The sequence below is a fragment of the Myotis brandtii genome, unplaced genomic scaffold, assembly GCF_000412655.1.
Source record: "Myotis brandtii unplaced genomic scaffold, ASM41265v1 scaffold136, whole genome shotgun sequence".
Taxonomy (NCBI): Eukaryota; Metazoa; Chordata; class Mammalia; order Chiroptera; family Vespertilionidae; genus Myotis; species Myotis brandtii.
The window spans coordinates 170520-191161 of NW_005354829.1; the positions used below are offsets into that span (position 1 = coordinate 170520).

At 41.1% G+C, this 20642-nt stretch overlaps 1 protein-coding gene across 1 annotated transcript in view; it reads left to right on the plus strand.

Annotated features, from left to right (window-relative positions):
- Positions 1–12237, plus strand: part of LOC102261243 — an 85965-nt gene extending 73728 nt beyond the window's left edge. The window contains exons 19-20 of the mRNA XM_005860497.2: positions 8738–8828; positions 11424–12237. Coding sequence (XP_005860559.1) covers positions 8738–8828; positions 11424–11501 — 169 coding nt within the window. The 3' untranslated portion in view covers positions 11502–12237. The remainder of the gene's footprint in view (positions 1–8737; positions 8829–11423) is intronic.
- The last annotated feature ends 8405 nt before the right edge of the window (positions 12238–20642 follow it).

Below are 20642 nucleotides of genomic sequence, written 5' to 3' on the forward strand. Positions count from 1 at the left end.
ATTGTGGTGGTGATGGTGCATGGATCCCTAGTATCCATTCCATTCCTAGTTTGTCTTCTCATACTGGGGAGGTTTGAAAGCCAAAAAAATTAAACTCGGGCTTTCCTGCATCTAGGTTTCTAGATATGACTAAGATTTTGTCAGTCAGATGCCTCCAACGAGGTTTGGAAGGTAGACGTGTGGTAAAGTGTGCATGCTAGTTGAGGCTCTGGAGTTGTGGCGGGGGTGTGTGTTTCATCAGTCATAGAAGAGATCTCAATATTCAGCAGCTATGTAGGTGTGAGAAACAAGGAACAGGGCATCTGCTTTTTCATTAAAGATTGAGCAGGTGCATTGGGGCTCTAGAGCTAACAGATACAGTGTTAGTTTCTTGGTTGCTGAATTTTAACTAAAGTGATGTATTCTTAGAGCCAACAGCCCAGGTGGTAGTTGTTAATCTTTGAATTACAGCTAAAGGAGTTAAGATCCTGTAACCACCTATTCTGGTGGGAGCCCCTGAAATCCTCACCTTCTTGACTATACTAGTAGTAGTAGTATCAGTGCCACCTACTGGTAGGTCAATTGCAGCGATTTTCAACCTTTTTCATCTCATGGCACACATAAACTAATTACTAAAATTCTGTGGCATTTGACAATCTAAGGGAGTAGAGGTCAGTGCCCCTGACAAAATAGTCAGGTATTGCATGTTTTAAATTCCTGTGGCACGCTGGTTGAAATTTGCTAGTATGGTCTGTTCTGGAAGTCATTCTAGAAGGCTCATCTAGATTCCCACCCTTTTGGTTCTTACATTTTTTATATTACACCTAATTCTCTCAACTATAGAGCTTTCTGCTTAAAATCAGTAGGTTTCTATTACTTACAACTTAATACTGAATGATAAGTGGGCTTATATAGTCCTTTCTCAACACTAGATTTTGTGGCCCAGTAGCTTCCCAAAACTAGTTTAACAAATACCAGAGGAGTCTGATAAAAGTAGTTTCAAGGGCCCAATTTTTAGAGATTCAGGTTAAATAAGTCTTGGGTGATCCTTAAGAATCTAAATTTTAGTAAGACATGGTTTTCAAAGATTTCACAGAGGTTCCAATATCTTCAGTATCTTTTCTCTTCTGATGTTTGAATCAATACTTTTGACCATCCTCCTCCCATTCTCACTGCTAGCCTCCCAGATACTCTCACACTCCTTGATAGTTTCCACATTTGATTCATAGGTTCCCTTTCCACTACTTTACCTGCCACTGTGGTGAGATGATTCATTATGCTAATGACCTATCAAATATGCTGAACTTAGAATTTCTTTCCTTCACTTCTAACAATCCTCATAACTTTACTTCTGCTACTCACACACAGGACACAACATGCTCTCATTGTTATTCAGAAATATTTTTACATGTCCACAATTTTGACTTTAAAACCCTCTTCTCATTCTTTTACTTCTACTACCCAACTCACAGGGCTGATAATACAAGGTGGGGCAAAAGTAGGTTTACAGGTGTTTGTGTAGAAAATAATGCAATAATTGATAAGTAATAATAAAAAAATAAGCTCTGTGTTTCCCATACTCATAACTGTAAACCTCTTCAGCCCCACGTTGTATGCTATCACTCTTCAGTTTGTTTCAGGGAACATTCAGTATTTGAATAAAGTACATTCTCTACAAATGTAATAGTTCCATACATATTCAGCATTACATGAAGTTTAACCTTGAGTTTATGTAGGGCCCAGTTATAGATTTATGCCACATTTGGTGTCCCCAGGAGATGGTTGTACGTTCTACTAAAACACATAGTGTCCTAAAGCCTGGGTCACCTAAACCCATCCACTCTTTAAATATTGAAGCAGATGTGGTATATTTATTGATCTCTAAGGATGTTGATAGAATCCTACCAGTTCACCCTCACCTTCTCATTCTGCCGCCTCTGTTATTTGTAGGATGTCCTGGAATTAGAGTCCATTTGCACTAGGGACTGAAAAACTAATTACTATGTGTCATCCAACTTTGTAGTTATTAACAAATTGCCCTAATCATTCAGACTAACTAGCATCAACAGCATGGGGTGTTGAATTTAAACATTACTTCAGAATAATTTCAAAATAGTAGGGCCATTGTCATTTCTTGGATAATCTTGAAATCCATACTTGAGAATCAAACCTTAGGAAACCTGTAGACCTAGAAGTGCAGTTTTTTATTTTGTTAACCAGAGAAGCATGTGGCTACCACACGTGGCTTACCTTCGGATCAGCAATCCCACTTCCCATTCCCATTCCCCTCCCTCACCACACACACACACACACACACACACACACACACACAGCTGACATTTTCTTGAAAACAGAGAACATGGTTTGGCATTCTTTCTAATAAATTCACCATAGTAGAGTAATTGGGCCTTAATCTTTCTTACCAGTACTAAGGAATACCCCACAAAGCATCTCTTTGAGTATCTTTGAATACTTAATGCTTAGATTGATACCTAAAGGACTGGAATTTTCTTTGTATAGCATCATTTCTAGGTGTGCTCAAACAAGTTAAATTATGAAAACTATAATACATTTACATTTAAGATTTTTATTTTCTGGATAAGTAAAATTGTAAAAAAAAAAAATGCTATTCTTTCCTTGGGGCCATCTGGTAACTTCACTAAGAAAAAAGGTGTAAATATGTTTCTGGTTTCTTTGAACATACCCACGTGGTGCCAATCATTACCAGCACTGGCCAATGAGACAGTTGAATTTCACTAATGTATTCTGAGATTTAGTCTGATCATCTGCTGTCTCTATTGGTGGATTCTATGCAGATACATTTTCTTTCTTGTGTTTTCATTTAATACTTTCCAGAATATAATCAATTGATTTGTTCTATTTTTTTCTATATAATTCACCAATAATAATTTAGCCAAAACTAACAGGAAATTCTGCTGGAAGTCTGATCTCTAATGAATACTGAAACCAAGCTCAGCACATTAAAGGAAGCAATTAAAAAGGCACCCCATTTGTTTAGGTATGCTAAGTCAGCCAAAACAGAGGATTTTTCTATTTTTTGAGCTTTTGTCAAATTTAAAGTATATTACATTTTAAGACAAGAATTTGTTAGTATCAATGCTATTCTACAAATACTTTAAAAATTATTCTTAATGTAACTTAAAGATGACTTTTTTTAAATAAATGGCCTAGATATGCCAATAAAAGTACCTATTCAATTTGAAAAATAAAAAAGGAATAAATACCATAGATATTTTCTAGTTAAATATATATATATACATATACATATATATTGTGTGTTTGTGTGTACATTCCATATAACATACCAGTCATGTTATAACCATGAATTGTGAAAGATTATAGAAGTCACCTTGTTAATTGCCTTACTTTAGAAAGGATTGCTCCTGCATTACCCTTGGAACATGGTTAGCTAATACAGTCTCTTACCTCTTGCTCTTTCACTTTGCTTTTCTTCATTAAGGTATTGGTCGGGTATTCCGTATCCCCACCTGTTGCTGGTGGAAATGGGCTTCTTGAGATGTTACGAGAAAAGAATTTTCTGAGATTCACACAAGATAATGAATGATTTTCATTTGCGTGGAATTAAATGCCTGAGTTTCCAAAGTTCAATTTCCCTCCATCCTGCCAAGAAAAAAGTCCAGCATCAGGCTAGCTTAGCCTGTGTTCCCAGCTGCAGTCCATTGTGTGTGGGGTCCACATAGCTGTGGGCCATGCAGCTTCTAGGGCCACATGGCTATGGAGGAACAGGGGTCAGAGCAAGGAAGCAGAAACAAAGCCCGAGGATGAGAGAGAATTCTGCTGGGGATTATATATTCCCAAGTTTTCACAGGCTTGCACTGAGGTCCATCCTCCTTGCCAATGAAATTTGTTGCCTGTTAGACTGACAGGCAAGTACCTTCCTTACATCACCCCAACTTCACTGTGCATATGCCCATCTCCCCCTTTGTTGGACCCCTTTCCCCATAGATTTGCAAGGGAATAGACCAGTTATTCCCTGCGGAATATAAAGTTGCAGCTTCCTGGTGAAGCTGCCCAGATGACCATGCTTATAATGTCTGGCCTTTACTTTCTTCCTATTATTTTTTTTAATATATTTTATTGATTTTTTTACAGAGAGGAAGGGAGAGGGATAGAGAGTTAGAAACATCGATGAGAGAGAAACATCGATCAGCCGCCTCCTGCACATTCCCCACTGGGGATGTGCCCGCAACCAAGGTACATGCCCTTGATCGGAATCGAACCTGGGACCCTTGAGTCCGCAGGCCGACGCTCTATCCACTGAGCCAAACCGGCCAGGGCTCTTCCTATTATTAATAACTAGCTAATTACAGTGGTAACAATTGCAGTCATGGTCATACCTAGCCCTTGCATGGTGTTCACCATTTACCAAGCGCTGGTCCACTTTTCACATACTGACTCATGGCACCCTTATAGCAATATCCTTGCATTTCCCCCTTTTCATTCATTGAACTCTACTGACTTTAGATATGATCTCTCTTCTTGTATTGTCTCATGTAGCTCTCATGCCCCTCTCCTATATTAGATGCACTTCAAGGCCAATCACCTGTATCCTTTCTGTAGAAATGATCTGCCAGCAATCCCTGTAGAGTGATGTTTACTCATTAGATTATTTTCTTGTGGTTAAATAACACAAATTTCTTTAGCTTTTTATAAAATCTATTTTGTAATTCTTTCATCACTTCTATTGCTCTGTTCCATTTCTTCTACCAGTTGTCGACATCATCTTCCAGTTGTAGAAATGCAAAATGAACTTAATCTGTGTAGTGTTTAAATTGAAAAGAGACTTGTCTAAGTTAAAGCTTGGTGTGCGGATTAACTTTTGGCTCCTGTATTAGCTGTGGATGTGTTGGCAATGAGAACAACACCAGGTGTCAGACTGGTGCAGTCAGACTGGACCTTGGTGCAGCCACCTCGGTGCTTGAGTTCTGCCTGGGAAAGAATCAGAGCCAAGACCCAAACTATAAGAGAAAGCTTATTTAGAAAATCACAGAGGTAGAAAAAGTGAGCAGTAGAAGCAATGGACTCAGGAAACAAGTTACCGAGGCAAAAGAGGGGCTCTTGGAGCTTAGGAGAGAGGAAGGTAATGGTAACACCCTGGGGGAAAGGTGAGGGGGAGGGGAAAGCCACACGTGAACGCTCTAGGGTCCACCTTCCTAAGGGTTTTTAAGGGTGGAGATTTTAGGGAAGGTCCTAGGGGAGGATCTCAATAGAATATTCAGAAGCTTTCTTGGTGTATCCTTTCAGGATCATGGTCTCCACTGATTGGTCAGCGCTAGGACAGGGGATCATTAGTCAATGAGCTGGTCCTGGTATCAGCCTTTGCTTGTCTGGTTTTGCTGCTTTTCTGAGCCTATAGCTGAATGAAACACAACTGAGGCCTCTAGGTGAAAACTGAGACCTAAGTCAGATCAGAACTTCATTGTCCTGGGGGCTTAATACTTAAGAGCTGTTCTCCAGCCTTCCCCCCTCTCCCCCCCTCCCCCCCCCACACACACACACATGACTAGCAACATGCCCGGGGAGAAAAGAAAGATCCAAACCTCATGACCAGCAATATGAAAAGTCAGGGGATCTAAATTGAGTCACCAGCGATATGCTAGGGGAGGAAAGGTTACCCAGGGGGTGAGGTCCTTGTTTTCAAAGTTTTGCCTGTTACTAGGCACCAGGGACTTTCCAACCTGGTGACCTTCTATACCTGGCCGAAGGTCCTTACTCTAATCTTGTATGCCTAACTGCCTACCACAGATACAGATTTAGATACAGAGATAGAGACATATTTAGCACCAACATGTAATGTCCTGTGCGAAGTGAACTAGGAATACAGTAAAAATTTAACATACGGACCCAGTACTCAAGTTGCTTTGAAACTCTTTAGGAATATAAAACAAAACAGTAATATGACAATAAAACAACAACCAGAAAAATATAACATTTCGAACTGGAGTAGACCAATTAAACATCAAGCCTTGAGTAGCAATACAGAACTGAAACAGCAATTCAATGGAAAATTGTTGGGTCAATAAGCCAGTACCCACACAAATACGTTTTCTGTCTATGCCACATAGCTACCACTTAGTGCATGCCACCTTCTTCAATCCTTTGTTATGTATGTCCTCTCTCCTGTAGTACCACTTAGGGCCCTCCAGGTAGAGATGATGTCCCAAACCTCTTTATATTACCAGCACTTAATAGAACATGTGTTCCCAATTTACTATTGATTCGTAAAAGTGAGCACACAGGACATAATCTGCTTGGCAAGAGCTTATCAGGTAATTTCCCATCAACAATATTAAAGATCCATGTAGGAAGTAGCATCTAAGCCCAAGCACAGTGGCCTGCAAGTAGAAGGACCTCGTTAGCACATATTGAGCTTTATCAATTCATTCAATAGGTATTATTTATTGAAAGTCTATCTAACCCACTCAGGGTTTTTCAGCACTTAATTTTTCACTTATATTTTCTCACAACTATGATCCTGGAAGGGAAGTACAGCGCACAGTAATGAGATAATTTACCTAAAGTCACAGTAGCTGAACCAGGATTCAAACCCAGGCAGTCTGCCTCCAAGTCTGTGCTCTTGACTACTCCATCACCTGACCTCAACAAGGGAATGCCCAGCAGCCTCCCTCTCTGCAGTCAGGGGACTCTCCCTTGCATTATTTCTTGCAGAGTTGGACAAAGACAGTTCCAAGGTGTAATGGGATGTATGGGGCATGTGGTTTGGGGCTTTACCCTGATCTAGCACTGATATGCTTAAAGGGATTCAACTTTAAATAATATGAATCAATCTTGGCCAACATTTCCTTTTTCTTTGAGCTCCTGGAGGACCTTATAATATTCTCTTGTCACCCACTGCCCTAGATTTTCATGGAAGATGGTATATGTGCTGCACAGCAGGGCAGAAATACTTGACCAGTAACTCAAGCAATGAATGCAAAAGTCTGGGGAGAATACTGTTCTCACTTTAAATTTATGAGCAGACTTTTCTGTTTTGAATATAGTTGCAGTAATTATAAAAGTATGATTAACAACAGTTCTCATATAATTTTCTATTTCCTCATTAAGCCCACATTACACTTGGTTATATGTACAAAGAAAAAAAATGGGTCAAATTTATATTATTAACAGTCATCAACTTACAAAGGAAATAGTAACCTAGGGCAGGTTTTCTTATTTAAAATTAATCTTTGCTTGAAATAACACATGTAGAAATTGCTCTTAAACATGGCTTTAATTTGAGTAATAATGAATGTACTTAATAGTATGTAAAATTGGTCGCTGAAATTGTACAGTGGGGAAAAAAAACAAAGGCTAGTTGTTTCAGTTCCTTGAAGGTAAAATGTTTAAGAGGAAAAAATAATCTTTCCTGATACTAGTCCTACAATTGACACAATATATGCTGCATGAAGATGTCAAAACAAAATGAAAAAATGTCTCCTGTCAGTCCTTATTCTAGAACAAATGTTGGATGTATAAACTCATATTTGTGCCTGTACAACCAATCAGGATATTTAGTCTATTTCCATATGTATTTTATTGTTTTTATACATCCTTGCACAATTTCAATTACATTCATTTGTTTCCATGTTATAATTCAAGAAATTAACAAAAACGTTTTAAAATAACATAACAGAAGAAAAATAGTTATTAGACGACAATACATCTACCCTACATCCAAGCAATTCAGCTAACTTTTCCTTTTCATTTAATTTCCCCATTTCTGCCTCTACTCCCTTCACAGATACATATCTTGGTCCAAATACCCAGTTTCACACTGCCCTGGACAGTGTTGATCTTCTCTGAAGTATTTCCATGCATGTGCACATCAGCATAAGTGTGTGTATATATCAATTCCATTAGCACATACAGTTAATATACACTGAGTGGCCAGATTATTATGACCATCCCATCAGTACAATGAAGTGAATTAGTTATGTAAATAATAATAATAATAATAATAATAATAATAAAACCTTGAGAGTATTTGCTTAGGAAGTTTTCAATATTCAATATTTTTGGAAGTGTCAATGAAGCACTGATGGGGTGGTCATAATAACCTGGCCACTCAGTATATATGTGTGTGTGTGTGTTTGTATGCATATTTTCCCATGCTCTAAGCACATTGAGCACCAGATAGAAGTTACAATATAAGTTTGTCTTGTGATCATTAGTAAATCTTCCCCGTGAACACTCTTATGAACTGTCTATTGAGATATTCTGACATCAGCATATACTTTGTGGTATATGGCTAAGTCCATGATCAAAGACTAATACTGCTTGAAGGCAAAAAAAAAAAACCCCAAAAACCCTAAAAAACATACTTCCTAATACCAGCCTCATGATTAACACAATACATGCTATGTGTGGACTTCTTCCTTTCCACCACCAGTTTTGTGTCCTGGCAAACAGTTTTGAATTCTAAGGCTGGTAGCAGTGTGCTAGCGCTAGTGCTGAACCTGAAGCAAGGAAACTGGAAGGATGTTTCTGTGGGTTAAAATGCAAGTTGTACTATGGCATAAGGCATTTTCACACTAATTGTCAGTGACAGTGGGAAAAAGTCAGTTTAGGTTTGGTGGAAGCCCATTACTCATGTGAAAGGTATCAGTGCCATTGCCGAAACATGGGAGGACTAGCCAGTAACTGTAAGGATGGTGGCTGGAAGAAACTATGACTAAATCTACTGTTAGAATTCATCTTTCTTTTCTTAATTCCATAGATATGATTTGCCAGGAATATATGCGTTAAACTTCGTTTTAAAAAATTCCCTCGGTGGTGGAGGCACTGCCTCCCTGAGAAGTGACCCACAGGTAAGCATCTAAACATTGAACATTTTCTTTGTGTCTGTTTCCTGTGTTGCGTTGACATAGCCTGTATCAACAGCATCCTATGAACCATAACACATACACTAATACTACCGAGCTCTCAGTTCAGAAGGGGGAAGAAAAGAATTGTAAAATCTTTTCAGATAACTTCTTAGTAAAACATCATTATCTTCATTTTAATGAGTATGACTTTAGAGGATCTGAAGATCATATAGCAGAGAGAACACTTAGTATCTCGACATTTAAGAAAATAGTTTATGACCTGATTTCGAAGCTAAAGATTATTTGGCATTCTATAGTTTAAGGAGAGCCATTACTTGAAGTAAAGAAAGTTATCTTTCTATCATGGTCCAGAAACAGCTGAAGCCAAGTACTACTATGGAATTGGGTTGAAATTTATCTGAGTCATCTTAGGAAGGAACTCAAATTAGTAACTTAACTCAGTCCACCGTATCCCTTAGCCTTCTATATTGCCTGTTATTTAATCCATCCTTTGAATCATCTGAAACTCATGAAGTCATCCTAAGCTATACAGTAGCCATTGGATAAGGGGAGAATTGTAAAGTTAATAAAAATATCTCACATCTTCAGCTATGTGTCTTATCTAAGCCAATAGCCTGTAGGCATCATTGATTAAATGAAATCACTAGCAGGAAAGAGATACTTCAGTTCCTTTATATGTTCAATTTACTGTGATGTTTTTCTGTTTATTTTGCTCTGTGATTCTTATTATCACCTTAAATTTTTTCTCTCTATCATATTCTTATAACTACTACATTCCTATATAAACATTGAGGGTTTCTGATTCGGGAACTGTATATCCTTTGTACACATTAACCTTTTTTCATTTTGTTCTTCACATAGAATTCATTAGCTAGTTATACACTTTACTTGTTATACAAGTAACTGTGTTCCTTCAGTATGTGTTTTTAAAATTTATTGTCATTATCTATCTATATAAAAGGCTAATATGCTAAGTGTTCAACCGTCCAGGTAATGACGTCAAGTAGCAACACCTGGCTTCCTCTCCCTAGAGACAACTAGCTTCAGGTGGAAACACTTTACACTGTAATCAAATGTCTGTGAAGCATTTTCCCATGCCTCATCTCATTTGATCCTCACAGAAGTCCTGGAGTAGGTAGATAGGAGACTCGGAGGAATCTATTTTCTTTTCATTAGCCAGAAAACAGAGATTTAGAAAGCTTAGAAACTTGACCCGACTGAAAAGAAGTAAGAAATGGTGGACCTTGAGAATGACTTCAGGTTTTCTCACTGCAGAGAATATAGTCAAACACTGCTATATTTTACCCTTTATTCTCCCTGCATAATAATACAGTTATAATAATAATGTGCTTCGTGTTGTTATTTACTGCTGTGTTGCTGACAATTATCTGAAAGAGAAGTTGGGGTGCTTCACTGGGCTGGAAAAAGTTTAGCTACATCAGAAAACAGGTCTAATTAAGCAAGTTTGTTCTATATCTATAAAAGGCTAAGTTGACTCACGCATGCACGATACATATAAAGCTCTCGCTGGCGCCAATTGCATGCATGTTTTTCGATCTGTCATTGTCCATCATGAATTTGGTTATTTTTGTTGACATTCTGAAGCTGAAAGAAAGTGGCGGCATTGCACAGAAGTAACAGTGGCGATTAAATATGATCGTAATAGTGATCTGGGTAGATATAATTATCCCCATGTAACCAAAGTTGCCGTCATATTCAGAAGTGAAGATGGGGGACCTCCTTTTGAAAGGGACTTGCTCATTCATTGTAAACCAGATCCCAATAATCCGAATGCCACTAAAATGAAACAAATCAGTATGCTGTTTCCTACATTAGATGCAATGATGTTTTCTATTATTTTCCCACATGGTGAAAAAGGCTGGGGAACGGATATTGCATTAAGACTCAAAGATGACAGTGTAATCGACAATAATGCTAGATTGAATGGATGATTCCAAAAAGGAAAATTTTCCCATTGAATTTCTTAAAAGTACTACTCCTTCAGGAATGCCATGTCATAAATTAGAATTGAAAGTAGATGCAATCATTATGCTACCCAGAAATCTTAATAGTAAATGAAGTCTTTATAATAGTATTAGATTTATTATCAAAAAATTGTGACCTAACATAATCGAAGCTGAAGTATTAACAGGATCTGCAGAGGAGAGGTTGTTCTGATTCCAAGAATTGATTTGTCCCTGTCTGACACTGGCCTCAGTGTTAGAATAAGTTTAATCAATGTAGCAGTCATTGTTTTTATCAGTGTTGTTTTTATATCATGTCTTTGTTGTTATTGTTTATTAATCAATTTATATATTATTTTCATATACATTTCACTAGTTTTCTTTCATCTCTGACACTTCTATTATAAAGGGCGAATAGCGATATTAAAATATTTCTTCTAATTTCCTTTCAATGTGCATGAATTTGTGCACCAGGCCACTAGTTTTAAATAAAATCTTATTTACCCAAATTATTTATATAGAAATCACTTTTTAAAATGTGTGATATTAACATTAATAATAATAATAGAATTCTTTTCACGCTCAGTACTTTTCTGTTTGATTTGTTCAACAGGGCAAAGCACTTGGACAGATGGTACTGGACATCCAGATAAAAGATGTTCCTGATTTAAAGTCATTAGTAGGTGGCTGAAAGAGTGTCTGCTTTGGGAAACCTATTCTTAGTACAAATGCAAAATTGAATAGGAGATAAAAGAATATAGAAAATATGCATTGAAGCACACACCAGCTAGGTAAATTGAATGCCAGCATTAAAAATGTGGTGACTACAGGGAAGAAGAGAATAGGTGATTTTTTAAAAATATAGAACAGATATATCCTTTAGGCATTTGATGATGTTCTTTTTTCTGTCAAGCATCTACTTTAAAAACTTGGTAAATTGTGATTTAATGATATATTCACTTTTAGATTATCTCTGATCCCCAATGCCAAGCTGGGATAATCTTATGTGTTTGAAGAGCATCTTTCTCTCCTTTTAAATGTTTTAAAAAATCATATTACCTATTCTAAACAATTTTTATACATAAGCATACAAATTAAGTTCAGGTTCAAGGAAGCAGTCTATTAATTAGTTAGAAAATTTTAACACATTTGCAGTATTCTCACACTGAATTAGGAAAAATAGAAAATATCTGAATATTTTATCCTCAGTAGGAAAAAGTTTGAAAAATTAATGACACAATGTCCTAATACTTTGAACTCAAATTAAATTCAAAGTTTGCTATGCAACTAATTTTCAAATGTTAGTCCAGGTGACTTTTAACCACTTTTAATTAACTATCATTATTTTATGTTCCATGGTAAATAGTATGGTGATGATTTTGCAGTGAGTTGATATAATAAAAATTGTGATTATAGTTTTTAATGAATTACTCTGATGAGCCTGATTTTCCCTAGATACCCTTATCAGCACCCCACCACACCCCTAATTTAATACTAGAGATTGACATCAGTAAGTGAGAGCCTATTGTCACCTAACAAATGAAGAAGAAAAAGATCAAGCTTCTAGGAACATGCACATAAAATTTAATGTAAATAAATGCTCCAAATAGGAATGGAATGAAAAACTCATTTTTTGTTTAGATTTTTACATAAGCAAATGACCAATATACATGCATGAATTTCTTGAAGCATCTATGTGAACTTTGCCAACTGGCTGAGTTTGGGAGTTGTCTTCTGTAGAGTCTGCAGCACAAACTTAAGGCAGTACAATCTTTTTGACTACAACTTCCAAAAGTTTCTGGAGCTACGCTTTGTATCTGCGTTCTCCCTTCCTGTCTTAGAGGAACAAAAGTCCTTACTCATCTCCAGTTCTAACTCTCCTGTAGTTTTGATGACGTTGCTTCCCAACTCTTCTGAGACTAACTTCCATCAGCTATCCTATTTTTCTTTGCTATATATTTTTCTTCTCCCCTAGTTTCCCGCTATGTACATATATTCTCATGTGGTCCCCATTTAAAACCAACAAAAAGCAAATGAACTACAAGACATTTTTCATTTGGTCCTCTCTCCTTTCCTTTACTGCAAACTTTTTGAAAGACTTGTCTCCATTTTGTCTAGACCTTCCCTTTGCCTGACTCTTACTCTGTCAACCTCAGCAAACTGGCTCTGTGAAACTACTCTGGCATCTTTCCTATTGCCTAATCCATTGGTCCCTGCACCCTCTTGCTAACTTGTCTGCATTTGACACCACTGAACATGCCCTCCTAGTACAACTGGCTTCCTCAAGCACTTCCTCTCATTCCTCCTCAAGCACTTTGGCAACTCCTTAGTGCAGCCTTTATGCGGAGCTTTGTTTGGCTGCCTTCTCATCCCGTTCTCTGTGCTATCCTTACGCAGTTTCATCTACTCCCAAGGTCTGAACTACCGACCCAGACATTTATGACTCCCAAGTCTCTATCTCTTGGCCAGACTCCGCTCTAGAGATCTTACTTTATCTATTTGTGTACCTGTTACCATCCCTAGCTAGGAGAGCACAAGGAACTCAGAAATGGTTGAGCATATTTAGCTGGGAAGCGGAGGCCTCTTTGCATCACCAGGAAGCTACAGCTTCACACCCCAAGAAATGGTAGCATTGTCCCTCCAAGGGCATTAACACTCCTCCCTTCCCCCTCCAGTACTGGATTTGCTGGGGGCGAGGGGGGGCGGGAGGGAGGGACAGGAGTTAAGGACATGCACAGTAGAAGTCAAAATGGCACAGGGAGAGGTGCTGGGCCATAGAGGCCTGTCAGTATAACCTGGGAAAATGATCCTTGGCTAGGGGGTGCAAGCCCAATGCAAGCTCTTGAAATCTTGGGAAGAAGTTAATCGGTTATTTTGAAAAAGCTCCTTGTTAAAACCCCAGGACAGGGGTCCTCAAACTACGGCCCGCGGGCCACATGCAAATACAAATATTGTATTTGTTCCCGTTTTGTTTTTTTACTTCAAAATAAGATATGTGCAGTGTGCATAGGAATTTGTTCATAGTTTTTTTTTTTAAACTATAGTCCGGCCCTCCAACGGTCTGAGGGACAGTGAACTGGCCCCCTGTTTAAAAAGTTTGAGGACCCCTGCCCCAGGAGAACCAAGCTCTCTCTCTCCTGCTAGGGACCTGCACTCACCTCCTGCCCTGCGTTAGTGCCTTCTCACCATAGTAACCTGTGGCCTTAGCAGCTGCTGTGGCCACTGGCTGGGCAGACTCCAGTTGCAGGCTCCAGGTGGGAACCTGGATACCACAGCACAGCAACCTATTGCAGCTGTGAGCACAAGCTAAGCTAGCTGGATGCTGGAATGAACGAAGCTTTGAGATGGCACAGGCTCTCTGGACATTGACTCCCTTTTGGTCCTGATTTTCCATGGAGAGATGGGACATTGGGGAACTCCTTTAATTTTGCTTCCTGAATAAATCATCCTCTCTTGTGGGTCCCTGGAAATGTGTTTCCTCATAACACTGCAAGAACCTCACTTCTATCAGCAACATCCCCACTTTGAAAAGCCATAGACTTCTGATACTCAACATATCCAAAAGTTGAATTCATTTTCTTCCTCCCATAAACCTATTCCTACTCCTACCTTCCTTCCCTCAGTTAAGGGTTTTACTGGTTGTGCAGCAGGGAACTTCAGAGTCATCCCTGGTCCCACGTTACTCCTCTTTCCACTCCTACCACCACCATACATCCAGGCCACCACATCTTGCCAGTGTGTCTCCAGAAATATCTTTTAACTTTTTCCCATGCCCCGCCATTTCATTTTCCATTGGTTAGTCTTTCTCATCTCTTACCTGGACTGAGTGGCCTTTTAATTGGTCTCTGCTTCTAGTTTCTCTCCCTTCTCCCACCAATCCATTCTCTACCCTGCCTCTGAGCTGCTTTGGATCATCTAATTTCCCTTTTCTGGTGGCTTTCTACTGCCTACAGAATCTCTGCCCCCTTTATATTACTGCTGCCTTAATTAACAAATAACTTATAGTAAGCTATATTCATTTTGGTCATGATTTTTCACATTATGAAATATAAATTTTTGTTTTGCCCAGTGTTCTTATTTTACTGTTTTGGGGGCGGCGGGGGTGGTGGTGCCCCAACTGATTCCTGTCTGGCTGGAGCTGCAGCCTTTAATCTTTCCAAAGACAATAGGCAGGATTGAAGCCCTCAAAATAAGGTGCTAGCCAACCAGGAAGCTGGGGAAATCTTCCTCCCAGGAGGTAATTGATTCCTGTTAGCCTCGCATTCCAGGCAGCACTGAGCTAGGAGGCTGCAGGGAAAGGAGTCTGCGCTTTTTCCTCTGCTTCCTGAGGGAAGTTCACGGAGTCTTTCCCCCTACCTCCTTAGAGCTAGCTAGTTTGGGCCTCTGTTTGTGCCCTGGGGCCAGACCCTAGTATATGTAAACAAAAAGAAGAAACACCATTGTTAAGATTATCATTTTTTATGTGCTCAAGGATTTAATAGTCTAAAAATGATCTAAGAACAACAACCATCATCTTAAGGGAGGACAATAATGTAAAAACGTAAGTTTAGGAAATCAAATGTGTCAGGCTTAGGACCCAGGGGGAAGAAGGTCTAACAGGTAAGTAAGAAGTCTGGGACACAGCCCTGGTTTTGCTTCTGACTCTGTGCCCTTGGGCAGTACGTTGAACTGCCCCAGATTCCTGTGTCTAAGGACAGTGTAGGACAGTGATGGCGAACCTCTGACACGCGAACTCATTTTTTTGGTTGATTTTTCTTTGTTAAATGGCATTTAAATATATAAAATAAATATCAAAAATATACATCTTTGTTTTACTATGGTTGCAAATATCAAAAAATTTCTATATGTGACACAGCACCAGAGTTAAGTTAGGGTTTTTCAAAATGCTGACACGCCGAGCTCAAAAGGTTCGCCATCACTGGTGTAGGACTACTGGCCACTCAAGTGCTGGGAACTTCCTGATGAGGGCGTCTTACAAGACCGTCCTATTGTAGTAAAATCACTGATGTTAAAAACTGGCCCCGAGGGTATTTGAGAAGCAGGGAAACGAAGTCTAAATTAAAAGGTATGGGACTCAAGTTTGAATTTCCTGGGTTGGGCACAGCACCTGGCAGGCAGCAGGTACTCAATATTAACGAGTGGATGACGTGTCTGAACTGATGGAAGGTCAGGCCCTCCCCAGTGGTGATGGACCTGGGACAGGAAACCTGTGGCTGAGTCCTGATCCACACTAACACGGGGGGCAGAAACAAAGTTATAAGCCTCATTTTCTTCCCGTGTAAAATAGAGGTGACACTTTACAGAGTTATGAGGATTTGTTCTGTGCCTCGCAAGCACACAGGAAACACATAATATTGTGGTCATATCCTCCATTTCAAAGCCTTCTCCGAGGAACAGGGAGGCTGCAGAGGTAAAGAGTCTGTCGGTGGGAAATCCATTAGCCTTCCAGCCTTCTGCTGGACTCCGTCCGTATCTTGTCCCTGCGAGCGAGCAGAGACCTCTATTTCAGCCTGCTTACCACAGAGACCCAGCGGAGTCTTGGCCTGTGCAGCTGGGAGAAATGGACCTGGGCCTGAGAACCGCCGCTGGGAGGGCCCAGGGCCAGGGCCCCAAGCACAGGTCAGGATGTTGCTGCTGCCCTGGTTTTCCGCAGGGCTCTGGAGAAGCGGTGGTCCAGGTGAGAGTCTGCTTTTCAGTGCAGGGTATGTATGTGTTGACCGGGAAAGCCTCTGTTCTTTCAGAATCACCAGACCCGGAGACCCGTTCATGTCCATTTAAGACGTTTGCACATTGAAACTTGAACAAGGCCCTTCATACAGTCTGGGAAACAAGAGGTCTTCTTAGCAACCAGGGGGATTCTCCTCTTCCCAAATAACCAGTTCTGGTTCAGGAAGGAGAACTTTCTAATGTTAGATTTCTCTTAGGCACTTCCTTCTAACAGCAGTTGTCTTCCCATAGTTTAGTTAAAGTCGATGCAGGCTGGAAAGTATTAGTGAAAGTGGGAGCCTCTTAGTGAGTAAACGTATTTTTATGAAGGCTTCCCCTAGGGAGCCATCAAAACCTGACCCTCAGCCACAGAAATACATGGACTCTGAGGACGTTGAGAACTTGCCTTTTGCAAGGTTACACAAATTGTTGAAGAACAGGGAAGGAGAGGACAACCAGTTGAGCCGACAAGCGCTCCTTTGAGGTTCTATTTTCAATTGAAAAGTAGCCTAATCCTCACTGACTCCTCCCTGCATAAGAGGTTCCAAAGAAGACAAAGGACGTTCTGCTGCCTCCTCCTCCGGGTTACCCCGAACCGAACTCTAGGCAGGCGAACTCTAGGCAGGCGGGGCGGGGGAAATGGCTGTTTTGGGGCAGCTTCAGTGAGAAATAATAATAATAATAATAATAATAATGGCATAACACTTTGACTTAAGAATTGGGAGTCATCAAAGACAAAAATAACTTTCAAGAAACTATAAACACTCCCCATCCTGATTCATTTCCAAAGACAGCAGAATGCCTCTATCTTGAGCAACCTACACGGATTCATGCCTCATCTAATGACCTCACCTCTTTTTTTCTTTAAGTGACTCCCTTAAAGCAGAGGCTCCCGCCGGGAAAGAAAGAAAAACCAAAGGCAAATCACCTTGGCACTGCCTGCCTCTCACAAAATGCCCTGGGGATGCGGCTATTGAGGGTCTTCAAGTGATTTCTCCTTAATATACTTTTGTCCTAAAAGAGCAGAGCCCTCTGTGGAGCCATGAGGCAGGCAGTTCTCTATGCTTTAGTCTCCCCAAGTTCCCGAGATAGTGTTACAGTTCTAAACCAGTAGTGACCCCCAGAGACCGAAATCGCTAATTACCAAGTCCGTTGTGTGTTGTAGTTGTTTTTTAATCTCCCAAGCTCGTTTGGCTCTTGACATTAAAGGGCTCCGATCTGGGCGCTCTGTCAGAGCTGGAGCCCACTGCCCGGTCAAGAGTCCAAGAGTCCGACGTGGGTTCTGCAGTGCCGGGTCCGTGAGGTCTTGATCAGACTTGTGAAAATGTGCTTAGATTTTAAATCCTGCAGCGGAGCTGGTGTGCTGCAGCTAGAAGCTAACAAGCGCCCCGGTGCAGAAGGATTTGATTTGTTTCAGCAGCTCCACAGTTCGGCGCTTGATTTAAAAAAAAAAATTTTTTTAAGGGGAATCCTGGGGTTAAAAGGTTATTTTAAATTTCCACGTCCACTGCCTCTCTCCCCTTCTTCCACCTTTTTCTTTCGTTTCGTTTGTGGGAAATGGAATTTTCTTCTCTTTGCTGGGATTATAATGTGATTCAGGATCGTTTGCGAAATGAACAAAAGTCACCCGCAAGCTGATGACTGGGACCCAGCGCTGATGGCAGACCTGGGGTGGGAGCCAAGGCGGGGCCTCCTCCCCGAAGTTCCAGGTAAGATGTGTGGCCCTCCGTCCATCCACCGCAGCAAGCCCGGTCCCCAGGAGGGCGGAGGATCTGCTCGCTGGTGAAACCAATGAGCTCCTGACTGCCCGGCTTAGTGGAGGCTAGCGAGGTTCTCCATAGCCGCCTTGGTCTCAGAATTTGGGCATTTGCATAACGCAGAGATTCTCAACCTGTGTGCAGCAAGAGGTCCGACGATGTGAAGCAAGAATTTTTAAAACATGCAATATCATTTAATAAGACATACTTAGAAAGGAGAATATCCACACTCTTATTTCAATTAGTACATAGTTACACCATTAAAATAACATGTGGGAATCAGTATAAAATTCTGTTTTCAAACCACAGAATCCACCCCACAGCCACACTATAAATTTCCCAGAATTGTAAGACATTGACATTTTTCTAAACAACCCAGCCCAAACAGAAGTGAAGATGATTTCCAACCAGCAGGGGTACAATCTATTAGCATTTTCTTTGATTCTCCCACAGCCACTCCATCAGAAACAGTATAGGCACTTGTGCTATTCCGTTGTGGAAAGAGGTTCAGGGGAAATTATTCAAATCAAATGTGAAGGTGTGGGGACCCATGGCTGGAAATGGGGATACATGTGAATGGAAGGTCAGAGCAGACAAGAGGCTTTGCTGCCCACCAGCGTAGCCAGAGCGAGGATGAAGTAATGAAACATCATTCCTGGTGGTGCCGGTTTCTTGGAAAGCATGGTGGAGCTTCCAACAGGGTGTTCTGTACATCAGCTCTTTCCAAGAAAAACAAAATGGTGGGTGAAACTCATGAACCTGAAATCCAAAGCCACTGACTTTGGCTCTAACCTTTATTTAACTCTCGATGGGCTTGGAATCAGTCCTTCCGTATTAGGGTATATAACCTGTCACTCAAACACTGTGGTTAATGAAATCTTGCACAGATGTCCTTGGCCTTATGTTGATACCTGGTCCACTGGAACTTGGCTATAATATAGAACATGATGATTTTGCTTACAGTACCTTCATCATGCCTCTTATATGATAACCACACTCAGCACATGTCTGTTCTGCCATGATTCATGAGCTGGCAGAGTGAGTGTCCATCTCTCTGTACCAGTGATGAAAAAAAAATGTGTGTACTTAACTACATACATACACATTATATGGACATATGTACACATATATGTAACTTTTATTTTTTAAACACTGGGTATATTGTGGATTTTTAATCAAAACTTCTGACGTGGGTGTTTTTGCATTGATTATACCGCGCTTTAAAAAACAACAAACCAAAAATATTCAATACCTGACTATTTAGTCAGGGGCACTGACTTATTTTCTGATAGGTTGTCAAATTAAAAAATGACAACAGCTAACAACAATAGCTGTCCAGCATGAATGAATAGAAATTAGACCTTTTTTTTTGTCAGATGGGCAAAATATATTTTTGTGGTGTGTTGCAGAATTTTAGTAAGTAGTTTATATGTGCCAGGGGATGAAAAAGGTTGAAAGTCGCTGGCATGGACCTCTGCGTAGGGTGGGGACCCCTGCCTGCCCGGCCTGGCGTGCAGGGCGGGTCAGCAGCTCCCTCACCGCTGTTCGGGGACCATCCTCCCCATGCACCTGGGTCACCGTGCACACGCTTAGTCAGTAAGGCTCAGCCTCCCTTAGCCATCTCTGGGCGGCTGCACTTGAAAAGAAAGCGGCAAAGTTGGAGTGCGTGAACCGAAGCTAGGTCTTTGCAACCTTGCAGCCGGAGAAATAAACTTGGCGTGACCCCGGCTCTCCAGGAAAACGTTAGGAGCTTCACCGTTTTGCACACTGACCGTTGGAGCCGCGCGCTCAACTGTCACTGGTGCCTCGGAGCGCGGAGGCGCCTGAAGTTCTGATCGGGGCGCGCGGAACCTGGACGCGCTGGTCGCCACCCCACCCGCCCGCAGAAAACAAGGGGGATGCGCGGCACTTAAAGGTGAGGAGGATCGTGGCGTGTAGGAGGGGCTATGGTTCTACGGAGCTTAGGAAGGAACACGCAGGCTTCCGAGGCGCGCACATTTCGTAGAGTCAATGCAAACACTTCAGCCGATGTTTCGGGGGCATCCAACCCGTTAGGAAGAGAAAAATATCGCCCGAAGGGACCTTCCACCGAAAACCTCCCGAAGTACCCAGAACGTGCCCTGGTCCGGACAGGTGCAGACCGTTTCGCGCGGCCACGCCTGCGCCTCTACAGTTCAAAACTGCCCGCTTCAAAGCCGAAAGACTGAGGCCGTGAGTGCAAGAGGGAGCCTGTCTAAAACGGATCGCGGTGCAAAAGCCCGGAATCCCGAGGCGGCCTGCCCACTTCCAAAGTGTCTCACGCGCCCCACGCCCAGCGGCTCGGGCCACCGGCGCCCAATCAGCGCTCTCGCCGGGTCTGTGACGGCGTT